General features: G+C 46.2%; 1 protein-coding gene across 6 annotated transcripts in view; it reads right to left on the reverse strand.

Moving 5' to 3' along the window:
- Nucleotides 1-2,253: 2,253 nt before the first annotated feature.
- Nucleotides 2,254-13,173, reverse strand: part of Cbfa2t2 (CBFA2/RUNX1 partner transcriptional co-repressor 2) — a 144,468-nt gene continuing 133,548 nt past the window's right edge. For 5 of the 6 annotated variants that reach the window (XM_003467727.5, XM_063248509.1, XM_063248507.1 and 2 more), the window contains 2 exons: nucleotides 12,608-12,798; nucleotides 2,254-7,237 (listed from right to left, as the gene is read on the reverse strand). In XM_003467727.5, the coding sequence (XP_003467775.2) occupies nucleotides 6,938-7,237; nucleotides 12,608-12,798 (491 nt within the window). In that variant the 3' untranslated portion in view covers nucleotides 2,254-6,937. The remainder of the gene's footprint in view (nucleotides 7,238-12,607; nucleotides 12,799-13,173) is intronic. The other variant, XM_005002722.4, reaches the window with a different exon arrangement.

A 13,173-nucleotide genomic window follows, 5' to 3' on the forward strand; every position in this document is an offset into this window, starting at 1 on the left:
GGGAGCAGGGAGCCAGGGCTCAGGGCCCTTCAGGGAGCAGGGAGCCAGGGCTCAGGGCCCTTCAGGGAGCAGGGAGCCAGGGCTCAGGGCCCTTCAGGGAGCAGGGAGCCAGGGCTCAGGGCCCTTCAGGGAGCAGGGAGCCAGGGCTCAGGGCCCTTCAGGGAGCAGGGAGCCAGGGCTCAGGGCCCTTCAGGGAGCAGGGAGCCAGGGCTCAGGGCCCTTTCACTGTCTTCTTGCCCAGGCAGTCAGTTTCACAAACTAAGTGCTCAGAGCGCTCCCCACCACCAAGCCACAAAGATTCCTTCTTTTGTATTTAACTATCTCTGTGGTTTGAGCTTATCCGCTTATCCTTATTTCTGGCCCTTGGGGATTCCTGTATTTTCTCATCTGTGATCTCAGCAATGCAGTTAAAAAGTATATTTTGGGGCTGGTGATTTAGCTCAGCGGCATAAGCACCTGCCTTGCAAGCAGACAGTCGTTGCGTTCAATCCCCAGTACTGATAAAAAGAAAAAAAAAAGTGTAAAAAGTATATTTATTGTAATTCATCTAGCATCTGGGTATTTTGTGGTAATGAAGTGACTCAGCCTGCCATTTTAATGGCAAACTGCCTTATACAAACACAGAACTCTTGTGCTAAGGTACAGTTCCACAGCTGGGCTTCTGTCACTGCTCCTCGTGGGGGGAACTCAGCACAATAGAGAAAGGCTAGTGGTTACACTACCTACACAGAAGATAACACAGCTAAGTCCCTACATTGCCCCTGGGGAACAAGGTTGCCAACCAGCCTCCCGCTCCCGCAAATCAACTCAAAGTCTGCATTCTGGAAAGCCTGGGAATCTGGTGATGCCAGTAAGGCCCTAGGGTGGGGCCACTCTGGAAAGGTGGATGGAAGGCAGCGGAGAGCACAAAGGGCAGCAAAAGGTATTTAGGCAACAGGCATGAGGCAGGGTCCAGGGCTTGGGAACTGGAGCTCAGCTCATGGCTAGTTAAGCAGACTGACAGCTAAGACACAGCTAGGACAGCTAGTGCACAGTCCCTCTGCACTGATCTCAGGGCCACAGGAGTATGATCTACCTGTAGGCTGCTAGAGGGACTGCAAGATGCTGCTTCCTAGTGAAAGTGAACACTTTCAAGAATGCAAGAAACGCTCATTACTAGTATTTCTTGGGAAAACTATCCTAAGGAAATAACGGACTTGGGAGATGTTTACTTCAATATATCATACATGGAAGACATGAAAGGTCAGTTGTCCCCAGTAAGAAAGGAAGTATGAAGAAAATCATGGTCTCAAATGATGCGATCATTTAGCAAGTAAATGTAAAGGCAACAGTTAAATTAGGATTTAACATCAGTGAAAAAAGGACACAAGCAAATACCCAAGTTCAAATATGTTAACAAGTATATCATAAGGAAAGCAGGGCATGGTGGCACACACCTATAATCCCAGCACTGGGAAGGCCAAGGCAGGACTGCTGAGAGTTCAGGGTCAGCCTAGGCTATATGGTGAGTTCAAGGTCAGCCTGCAATACATAGAAGAACCCAAGAGTTGGGTGTGGTGGCACACACCTGTAATCCCAATACTCAAAAACTGAGGCAGAAGGATCCCTATGAGTTGAGGCTAGCCTGGGCTACAAAGTGAGTTCAAGGTCAGCCTGAAGTGCATAGCAAAACCCTGTCTCAAAAAGACAAAAACAAACGAAATACACCAAAACAAAGAAGCCCACAAAAAATGATTAAAATTCAGGCACGTTGGTGTATGCCTTTAAGTGTAGTTACTCAGAAGGATGAGGCAGGAGTGCAGGTTGCTGCCTAGCCTGGGTAGTTTAGAAAGAACTTAGTCTCAAAATAAAAACTTGGGGGTGTAACTCCTTGGTAACATACTTCCCTTGCTCAAGGGCCTAGGTTCCATCCACAGCTCCCTCCCCCGATCATTGGAGAAAAGGAACCTGGAGCATCTAAAATGTTGTGCCAAGTTGGCACATGACAGCCAGCTTGGTCATCCTCTTCCCAACTCTGGCTGCACGTGTGTAAGGCTCCTGCCAGGAGCCATTTCCTTGGCTGCCCACCTCCTGCTTTCTGCTTTCAGCCCCTTCAGGCCACAGAAGGAACAGTTAGAGCCCCTCTCCCAAGAGACATGGGAACCAGTGGAGGGGGATCCATAGTCCTGGGGGTAAGGTGCTCCGTGCACATCTTCCCTCCCAGGCCGCGGCCAGCTTGAGTCAGAAAAGGAATATAGCCTTTTATTGACTAAGTAGAACAAACTAAATACATATTTAATGGTTTTGGTTCATTTATACAGTACATTAAATAAGTTATACAGAGTTAAGTAACAAAAGTTCCTATCAGTAAAATGACAAAGCACAGAAAAACCGGACTCTAGCGCATCCTGCGGTGGTTTCACATTCATCATCCCCCTTTGAAAACCACGAATGGAGGCTCAGTTTTCTCATCGGACACTACTGGCTTTCTTTCACAGACAAAGCCTTTGAGGGCTATGAGGAACCCTGAAAGTCACTAAGCCCCTAAAGGCCTCTTAGCTCAACAGCTCTTTCAACCGTTCACTGAATGCTTATTGCTGCTGCTACTCTCTGCCAACTCCAAGGCAGGGCAGGGTTGCCCCAAATATCAGCTGCAGTACCATATTTGGTGTAAGCATCAATGAGTATGAGCTGGGCAGCTGGAGGTCTGATCAGATGGGGTCTGCTTGAGAAATGCCATCTTGGGGTGTGAAGGGGTAGTGAGTTCTCAGTCCATCCAGCTTTCAGGCCTGCCAACTTGTCCTCCCTCATGATGGGAAAGTCATCTGCCCCATTGTCTTTGGAGTGAGCCTGTCAATGCCTGGGGGCAACAGGCAGGTGGCCAGCATTTGGTTTCATGAGAGCTACACCCAAGAGTGGGAAGGGACCTGCTGAGCAGCTGGCCGTGTCCAGCCCAGCCTGGGTGGGGCTCTTCTCTGACCGCCGACCATCAGCCCAGGTCCTTTGGACTTTTCTCAATTTGTTTCAAATACACGACCACTCAGTTCTCTTTTCAGCGAGCTAAAAATCCTCTAAGAAAAAGGGTTGGTCTCATGATTAGGGAGCCTGGATACTATAGTTTTAGTCTGGCTCTAAAGAAAGGCTCCAAGTTGTCCTCTTTGGAATGATTTCTTTAGTCCTCATCCCTTCTACAGTGTCAAGGAAAAATGGCCACCTTAGTCATTCTTTATGCTGTCTGGAGAACTCACTACCATACAATTTAAATGTGCTGCTGAATCTTCAAACACATTTGCTGAGGTACCTTCCAGAACTACCTGCATCCTTTATGAGCGTGTGAAGGCTGGGGATCACTTCAACCTTGGGACAGGATTGTACAAAGCAAATGGCAGACTTTCCATTGGTGATGAGCTCTTGGTGAGCCAACTGGCCCAGAAGCCCAAAGGAGCCCACACTGCGGAGGATAGCAGTCAATGTTAGGTGTGGACAAGTGGTTGGTAATTGCGTCATTTCCAGGTGCATACTCATTGGCAGACACAGGACTCCACAGTGCCCTAGGAAAGATTCACTCAGCCTATGCTTACCTGACTGCCTGACATCTGCTGGGGCCATCGCCTTGGAGCTGCAGGGAACCTCAAAGGCAGAGTCTCAAACCTTGTAGGTTGGACTGCCTGTTCCCAAGGTGGCTTTGAATTTCTTTCCCAATGCATGAGGCACGATGCAGGTTAAGTGGAGTCCAGGGCAATAATGACGAGAGTAATATCCTACCTTCAAGCATCTCCCAGGACACTTTTTGGGACAGAGTCTCACTATGTGTTTTAGACTGTCCTTGAACTCACTAAGAAACCCAGGCTGGCCTCTGACTTGCTGTGATCCCTTACCTTAGCCCCCAAAATGCTGGGATTAGAGGTGTGTGCCACTAGGCCTGGCCCTTTGGGACATTTAAAGGTGGTCCAACATTGGCCACCTTTGGTGTTCTCTGGCTCCTGCCAGTCCTCACTTAGCGGAGGACTGAGGTCCCTGCACTCCCAGTGTCCTTCAGTGGGTGATGCTGAGTGCTGGCCTCACATTCTGAATATGCTCTTGCTTTGGGTTCTAGGATAATGTAAGTGAGAGTGCAAAGTATATGCATCCCAACCTTGCAGCTGGAGTGGCGCCAGCAAAGACCGGAGGCTAAATGATGGTGTAGGACCTCTTTCTACCTCTCTAGCTGCCCACCTCATCCCAGGTGCAGCTGCTCCTCCTGGCTGGGGTGCTGGAGAATTTTAGAACCAAGTTGGAGAAAAGGATTCCTTAATTTTAAAGAGACAGCTCTGGACAGGTGCCCAAGTGACATGTGTGTGACCTTACTAGTAGCACAGCATGAGGCCCGAGCACTCAACTGTGGGGATGCTGCCTAGAGCTGCAGGGGCCTCTGGACAGCACACAGAAAAGCAGTCTAGAATAGCTTTGTAAAGACTTTCACAACAGTAGGGCAGGTCCTGTAACCGGAATCTTAGCTGTAGAAATTACTGTTGGTCTCTGATAAATATTTTGTTGGTTTTGGCTCTTTATTCCAACCAGTTAAAAACAAAACAAAACAAAAACCCCAAAAAACCCTGAGCAACCCTGGCTGGTCTTGGTGCCAATGAAGAAAACATGTAAGGTGTTCATTCAACTTACTAATGAAAAACAGCAAGCTGGGACGGATTCAATGTACTCCATAAGACACCTTATTCTAATTAATTTAGATTCCCCGGCCTTTTCAGGAGATACCTGTGTGTCACAGGATGTGGCCAAGTGCTGTCTGGGCATTGACTGCATGCTTGCTAAACCCCATTCACTCCCAGCTGCTGAGGCTCTAGAAGGGTCTGGGGAGGCCCAGCCGTACCTTGCAACTGGAAGACAGTGGGTCTTAGGTATTCCCTGGCAGAGGAACATGATTCTCTTTTCTTTCTCTGGGCCCTTTGCCTTGTATATTGGAAATACAGATATTTTACAGGTGCTTTAGCTGGGTGTGGTAGTAATCCCAGCACTGGGAGAGGCTGAAACAGGACTCGTGAAAGTTTGAGGCCAGCCTAAACTAAAATAATGCCCCTACCCCACTTTTTGGAAGAATCCTGAGGATTGAAATTAGGGCCTTCACACTGAGCAACCTGCCACGGTGCCCTCTCCTGTTTTCATCCTACTTTATTTTGGGTACTGGGAATTGAACTCTGCACCTTGCAATTGCCAGGCAGACACTTGTGCCACTAAGCTTTATCCGTGGCCCTGCCCTCCCTGCCCTGTTTTTTAATTCCAAGACAGCACCACACTAAATTACTGAGTCGCCCTGCCTGTGCTCAAACTTGCAGTTCTCCTACTTCAGAACCCCACAGTGCTGGGATTAGGGTTATAGGCAAATACCATCATACCCTGCCCCAAGCTTCTTTGTGAAATTGAAAATCCTTGGTCAAGGTGTATCGAGAACTTAAGTTTTTAAAGTGAGATATACCTGTATGAAAGGACAATGCCACTTGTGTTGGTCCCATTCTTTATCGAACTAAGGGCTTTTACTTGAGACTCAAGTGTACACTGAGGTTGGTGATCTGATCCTGGCTTTCACAGGCCAGCAGGGGCAGAGCCACCAACTCACCTCAACTGCCTCCATGGGGTTGGACCCTAGGTTCCCTAAATGGCAAGAGTGCCCCCACACTCTGCAAAGGGTACAGTGAAGTTATGTTTAGATAGCCAAGTAAGCAGCTAGAAAAATCCCTGGAAATGGGAAGAAAAATTTGCTAGGCTTCTGTAAATGGTTCCCACACTTCAAAGAATCATTCTGAGCTCAGGGGGGGGTAAGGTTTCAGACAACATTAGAGAAGGGAAAGTGTGCCTGACAATGAATCAATATAGCAGGAATAAAGTCATGAGGGATTCCTTCAGATCTGGGAGGACTACTCAGATGAGACCAGGCCTTGACAAGTGGGGCAAGTTCTGCTGACACACCACAGCACATCAGTGGGACAATTGTAGTGTACAGGGGCCAACAGGGCTGATGAGCAGATGTCATGGTGGACCAGACATGTGTGGTCTGAGAGATAAAAGGTCACAGATACGATGACTGGGCAAAGAGCCAAGCAGTGGCAGAGGGTTCTGCATTTCAAAGAGATGATCCATTGAGTAACTGGATGATGCGAGTCTGGCCAACATGCTCAGAGAGGAAAGACTAACAGAATGGAGTCTCTCTCTCTTGGATCAATCCACGTGCTGGAAAATAATTTCTGCAGAAGCAAAATCAAGTGAAAGAGGGGACAAAAATGGGTTCCAAACTAAAGTAGCCAGTTAGGTTGGAAAATCTTGTCCAAAATGATCTGTGATGCATGGGGAAAATTTACTTATTTCTTTTTATTATGGTGCTTTTATTAAAGTGGCGGTTTCTTTCCTGTTGTTTCTGGGCTTCTTCCCAAGTCGGAACAGTAGGGTTGAGGAGGGAGTCCTGAGTACTGCTTTCTGCTACTCAAGTCCCCAAGAGGCCAATCAGCATCACTTGCTTGAAGGTAGAAATAGGGCTCAAGAGCTGTTCAGGGGAAAGGGGACCTCCTCCTCAGCCTGCTGCCAGCCTTCAGGCTTCCACTGTGTGAGGACTGTCGGTAGGTAAGCTGCTGCCAGCCTGGCTGGGCACACTGACAGTTTGCTGACTCAGAGGCAAGGGGAGCTGGTGACCTACACAGCAAAGGCAGAGGGTTGTTTCACTGGGAGAGGAGCACACCAGAAACCCACGGAGGAGATCGCTCCAATACGCTGCCTATTTTCAGAGAACGTCACACTGGTTCCACCAAGGACACAGATGGCAAGTCCCAGAGAGGCCAGGGGGAGTTGCTTGGATGCTTCCTGTTGCTACTTCATTTCCTGCTGATGACCCAACAGCTACATGTTCCAACAGCCAACCCCCATGCAATGATCTGTTTGCGTGGAATGGTCCTCAGGATTAGTGGAGTTGGGCTCAGAGTCCATTGGTGTCGATGGCTGTCACAGAGGCAGGTGTTGAGGAACGTGAGGTGGTGGCTGAGGTCTTGTCCAGGGCTGGGCTGGGCACGCTGCAGTCAGTGGATCTGACTGAGGAGCTCCTTCCTCCGGGCAGCAGTGGCCGGTTCTGGTTGTGGGGACTCTGGCCATGAAGGCTCTGGCCACAGAGGCGGTGGTGCCGTTCCCAGTCCTTGTGTTGGCAGAAAGAGCCGCAGTACCGTGCAATATTGCAGCCACTGCATGTCTCACTAGCTTTGCGGCCACAGTTCCAGCAATTCTGCAAGACAGAAGCATAGGTTAGTGATTGCTGGGATCAAGCTGTAGGCACCTCACTATTAATTGTCACTTACATGGTAGAGCAGGGGTTTGGCACTACCTACCTGTGGCTGAATTCTGCCTTTCTTGTGGTTTAACATGGACACTCCTCCACTCAATACCCTTCACCTGTACAATAGGAAAGCTACCTATTCGTGGGACAGCAAGACAAAGGCATTATGTGAAGACGCCTTGCCCAATACTAGCCTGTGCAGGGTGGTCCTTATCTCCTGCATAAGGCACAGACTCATCTTTTTTGGCCTCAGAAACCAAACCAAACTCTTTCCCAGGGTCCCTCTGCCATAGATATTATCCTAAGACCATACATCCATTCATTTACCATGGTGTATTTTTTTTTTTTATTGGTACCAGGGATCGAACTCACGACCACGCACTTGTACACATCCATTCATGTGCTTAAATATTTTCTCTTGTTCTCCCATTAAAAAGAACAATCATCCCATTAAAAGAACAATCATCACTGTTTTTAGTGATGATACCTAATTTTTTTTTTTTACACTTTTTTTTTTCTTTTTATCAGTACTGGGGATTGAACTCACAACTGCCTGCTTGCAAGGCAGGTGCTTATGCCACTGAGCTAAATCCCTAGCCCCCAATACCTGATGTTTTAATAAGACTTTTAAGGGAATACAGGCAAAGCTAATTTTTCCAAAAAGTCATCTGTCCTGGAAGCAGGATGAGTGGAGAGAAGGGAACTGGATGTGTTGCTCTTTCCTTTGTCCTCTGTGCCTATTTCTTTTGCTGACCTGATTTTTCATAGATGGCATGGTAACAAGGGAAAACTGTAGGCCTGTCCCTAGGACCACTACCCACTCAGGGGCCTAAAAGCCTAGCTCAGGGAGTTTTCTCACTACTTGTATTTTCTCAGTGGGGCAGGTTCTTGTAGGGACTAGCAGAAACCACTGGGATCAGCACACTGGTTAAGAATGTTTAAATTCTATTGCAGGAGATATGAGCCAAGTGAAGCTTGGTGACAACTGAAATAGCAGCTATGAAAGCAACAGCAGAAATAGTGAACTAGGGATATAGCTTAGCAGTGTCTGCCTGGCAAGTACAAGACCTGAGATCAATTCCTGGTACCCACACACACATACAAAAATGTAGTACACAGACAATTTGATGTCTCCCTAAGTCATCTAAGAAGAACAAGTATAGATAATAAATGTGGCCACACTGCAGCCATAACAGGTTCCAAGAAGATTCAAGTACTCACATGAGAATTTGCATCCCAGGGCTCCAGGACACACTGCTAAGAGAAAAGCTTTTTTTTTTTTGGGTACCAGGGATCGAACTCATGACCTTACACTTCCCAAGCAGGCGCTGTACCGCTAAGCTAAATCCTCAGCCCTGAGAAATGCTTTATAGTCCTGGCTAGATACAGCCACTGGGAAAGACCTGGCAGCCGGTCCTCTTGCCCACAAGGATGCAAAGATGTCAGAAGCCAATCAGAGAGGCCTGGGTGTACGTTATACACTGAAGAAAGACCTCTGCCTGCCCTGTGTACAGAATGAAAAATGATAGGATTTGCCCTCTCCACCACCTCTTGCACTGCACAGATGGGAAACAGGCCCAGATGTGCTAAGGCTATAAAATGACTGAGGGGCTATGCAAAGTCTGTGACCTGGAACTCCTAATGTTGTGATACTCTGTACAAGTGTGATCTCAAAGCACATTTAAGATAACTGCAGATTCCCTTCTAACACAGGCTTCTCAGGAATATACTCTAAGAACCATCAAAACCTGCAAACACCCTCCCCCCCACCACCAGAGGGTCAAAATGGGGGAAGATAGAATTCTTATGTGATGTATGCAGAACCTTTAGCAAACTGCGTTCCAAAGAGTTTTCTTCTGTCCAGTCTAGTAAGCTGTCCCTAATAGTGTTTTGGCAAAATGTTGTCACTTAAGGACATCTCAGAACTGGGTTAAAAACGGACAACAGTAGTGCATACTACCTATAATCCCATCACTTAGGGAAGCTGAGGCAGGACTATGGCAAGTTCAAGTACTTCCAGGGCAACTTAATGAGACCTTATCTCAAATTTTAAGAAGTGTCTGTGAGGTGGGAGGATGGGGATATAGCTCAGGGGTGGAATAACTGGACTGGGTCAGAGTATTAAATCTCTGGTATTTTCATTCAGGCTGACTGCCACCATTTTTAAAATCACTCAATTCAAGATTTATGAAATACAGTAAAATAAAGTAAACAGCTCCAAAGAGGCAGGCTCACAGAAATGCAAAGATAGTGTGGTCAGTGTCAGAGAGTCTGAGGTAAAAAGCAGAGTTTCATGTTGGCGTCTTCTTAGCTTTTCCCTAACTAGGAGAGATGGGGGGCGGAGGGAGAGGGGCCAAGATGTAAGACAAAGCTGGGTGCAGTCTCAGATACTCAGGAGGCTGAGGCAGGAGGATCACTTGAGTCCAGGTATTCAAGGCCAAACTAGACAGTATTGTGAAAGCCAGCCTTTTTTTTTAAAATAGCATAAGACAAAAAGTTACTCTTGCAGTCACACTTCAAATCAATCTTTCTTAAACCAACAAGAACAGTCTTGACCACTCAGTCCTCTGTGGTTAATGAGAAAGTTATTAATCTTAGCTGTGGTAACAAAAGTCAGAAATATGATTTCAATACCATGTGTGATGGTGCACTTGGGAGGCTGGTGCAGGAGGGTTGCCATGAGTATGAGGCCAACCTGGGATACGTAGTGAGTTTAAGTCCAGTCTGAACTGCATAGCAGGACTCTCTATCTCTCTCTCTGACACACACACACACACACACACACACACACACACACACACACACCCAAAAATCCCAGGAAAGAAAGGATGAATTTAAAGTGCATGCCTGCAATCCCAGAACTCAGCAGGTTGTGGCAGAAAGATGGTATATATTGAGTTCAAGGTCAGCATGAACTGTACAGTGAGACTGTGTCAAGAAACCAAAAATAAAATAAATTAAAAAAAAGTTCCTTTGTAAAGCAGAAAGCACTAGTTATGTCAGTACCACTCCCAATGTGGTTCAAGACTCACTTATGGTATACCAGAACTACTGGTGCTTCGCTAGATATGGTAGTGTCCATTTGTAATGCCAGCACTTGGGAGACTGAGACAGAAGCATCACCATGAATACAAGGCCAGCCTGAGGTACATAGTCAGATCAAGATCAGCCTAAACTGCATAGTGAGATCATGTCTCAAAAAAGCAAACCCCTAAACTACAAGGACTTGTCAAAAATCAGTACCAAATGTAATCATTATGTAGGATAAATATGTACCAATAAAAGACAAGAATGAAAATCCTTGGGACCTATCTCATACCTCCCTGACTTTGCTGCAATTATGGACCAAAGGAGAAAAGACCCCATTTTATGTTTGGTTGCTAACCCATAATGTTGCTAGCAAAGTCAAGGAGGAGGGAGACAGAACAAGCCCTGTATGAGAGGCAAGAGGACCTCTCCCATGTCCCTCCACTCCCAGGCACTACAGGAAGAAGCCTAGGTAAGGGCCTGTGCTGTGTGAGGAGCTGCTACAGATTACACAGTAACTAGGGCACTGTGTCCACTCATACCTTCACTTTACTTTTCTAAAAACTGCCAAGCCAAGGACAGAAGCTGCAACCTGCATGGTACAGAGGAGGAGACTGGTTCCTTGCGGGTGCAATGCCAGTAAGAGAGAGGCATAGACTAAATGGTCAGGGTTTCCAACCTCTAGCCCAAGGCTACTAGAAAGTTTCTCACAAGATGAAGGAGAAACTCTAGGGACATAAGTTAAACATCAAGGAGAATTTATGGATGAAATGGAGAAGAATCACCTCTTCTGGCCCAACACTAAGTCAATGAAAACTTAGCCCCTTCATCCTTGCCGAATTTTGGAAAGTGACCTTTCTGGGATAGGGTACCTACAGGCCACTTTGTGAACTGCTTGTAAGTACAGTTTCTTAAAGACACAATCTAAACGGAGAGCTGGGACTTAAATCTACACAAGCCAGATCCAGAACTCATTCTCTTAGCCAAGGCCACATTCTTCTTTGGAGAACAATATAGTTAAACACAGAAGGCCGGGGAGGTAGTGTAGAATGCTTGTCTGGAATGCAAGAGGCCCTGGGTTGTTTCTCCAAAAACAGACATAAACACACGCACACGCACACACACACAACACAGATGTAAAATTAAGATAAACAGGTAAATCCAGGTACTGATAAGAGTGGCTGTTAAGGGCTGGGGATTTAGCTCAGCGGCATAAGCGCCTGCCTTACAAGCAGGAAGTCATGAGTTCAATCCCTGGTACCGATAAAAAGGAAAAAGACAAAAAAAAAAAAAAAAAAAAAAAAAAAAAAAGAGTGGCTGTTAATACAGAAACAGTAGAAGATATATTTCTGCAAGCCTAAGTTGAGCCTGGACAACTTAGTGAGACATTATAACAAAAATAAAAAAATTAAAGGGCTAAGAATGGAGTTTAATGTGATTGCCCTGGTTCAATACCACGTACCTCAAAAATAAATAGCAAACAAAACCCCCCAATTCTATAAGTTGGGGAAAGAAAAAAGGAGAAGTTTGAAAGAACTACATTTTCTTTTTTTTTTTTGTCTTTTTCATTTTTATCGGTACCGGGGATTGAACTCACGACCGCCTGCTTGCAAGGCAGGTGCTTACACCGCTGAGCTAAATCCCCAGCCCCCAGAACTACATTTTCATATTCATAGTATCTTGTGTTTGTTTGAGACAGGATTTTACTATACAATTCAGGCTGACCTTGAATTTGTAGCGCATGCTGGCCTCAAGTTCAGTGATCCTCTTGCTTGAATCTCCCAGTGCTGGGATTACAGGCATGCACCTCTATATCCAGTATTGTTGTTCATTTAAAAACAGAACTTGCTGTTGGCAGTGGCACATGCTTGTTATTCCAGCATTCTGAGAGGCTGAGGCAGAAAGAGCATAAATTCAACCGTAACCTGGGCACCTCAGTGTAATCTTGTCTCAAAACTAAAATAACGAGGGCTGGGGATATAGCTCAGTGACACAGTGCCTGCATGGCAAGCATGAGGTCCTGAGTTTTATTTCTGGTAGCAAAACAGCCCTAAAAACCAAAACCAAAAAACTCCAAAATTCACCCCCCAAACTGAAATAACAAATACCCACAGACCAAAAATCACACCCCCAGATTTATATATTTTTATGTACATATATGTATGTATTCATCAGATTAGTGTGTAGAGTCCCAAAGTGAAAAATGCAACTTTTGGTATACACCGAGGCAAACAAGTGGGTATGCTTCCCCAGCTGGCAGCCTCAGCTTCAGGGTCTTAATAGAGCTCTGACCTCGGTGGACTCCTCTTGTTCATTGATGACAAGGAAGGCATCCTCTGCAGCCTGTCGTTTGACATCTGCTATGGTTTGCTCCATTCGAGCTCTCTCTGTTGCAATCACTTCGAATGCTTTTTGCTCAGCCTCAGCAACGGCCTTCTGTACTTCGGACATGGCCTGAATTTTCACCTTATTCACAGCTTCTTCTAGAAGAAAGTGACAGTAAAATCAACTGGCCGAGAAATCTTTTCCCTCCCACCCTGCAGCATTTCTAAGAGCAGAAAGAGTGGACACAGGTCCGCAGACATGAACACCTTATCTACATGTACACCTGTTTTCACAGTTGTGCTGTTCATTTGTGCAGTCATGTATTAGGCTAGCACTGGCAATACATAAGTAACTCCACTTTGTGTAGTCTCTTTTGTTTGTGGTCAAATTATAATAGTGGCTTAGGTGGCATTGTACATATCACTGGAACAGGCTACTATTCCAAAAAAGGCAGGGGTGGGTGGGTAGAGTTCCATAGAGAAAAATGGTTAATTCTACAAGGACAAGGAAAGATCAAAGAAATAGGTTTTGGT

Source organism: Cavia porcellus, unplaced genomic scaffold (assembly GCF_034190915.1).
Source record: "Cavia porcellus strain 051 isolate PalLab524CR breed Dunkin Hartley unplaced genomic scaffold, mCavPor4.1 scaffold_5, whole genome shotgun sequence".
In the NCBI taxonomy this organism is placed as follows: domain Eukaryota; kingdom Metazoa; phylum Chordata; class Mammalia; order Rodentia; family Caviidae; genus Cavia; species Cavia porcellus.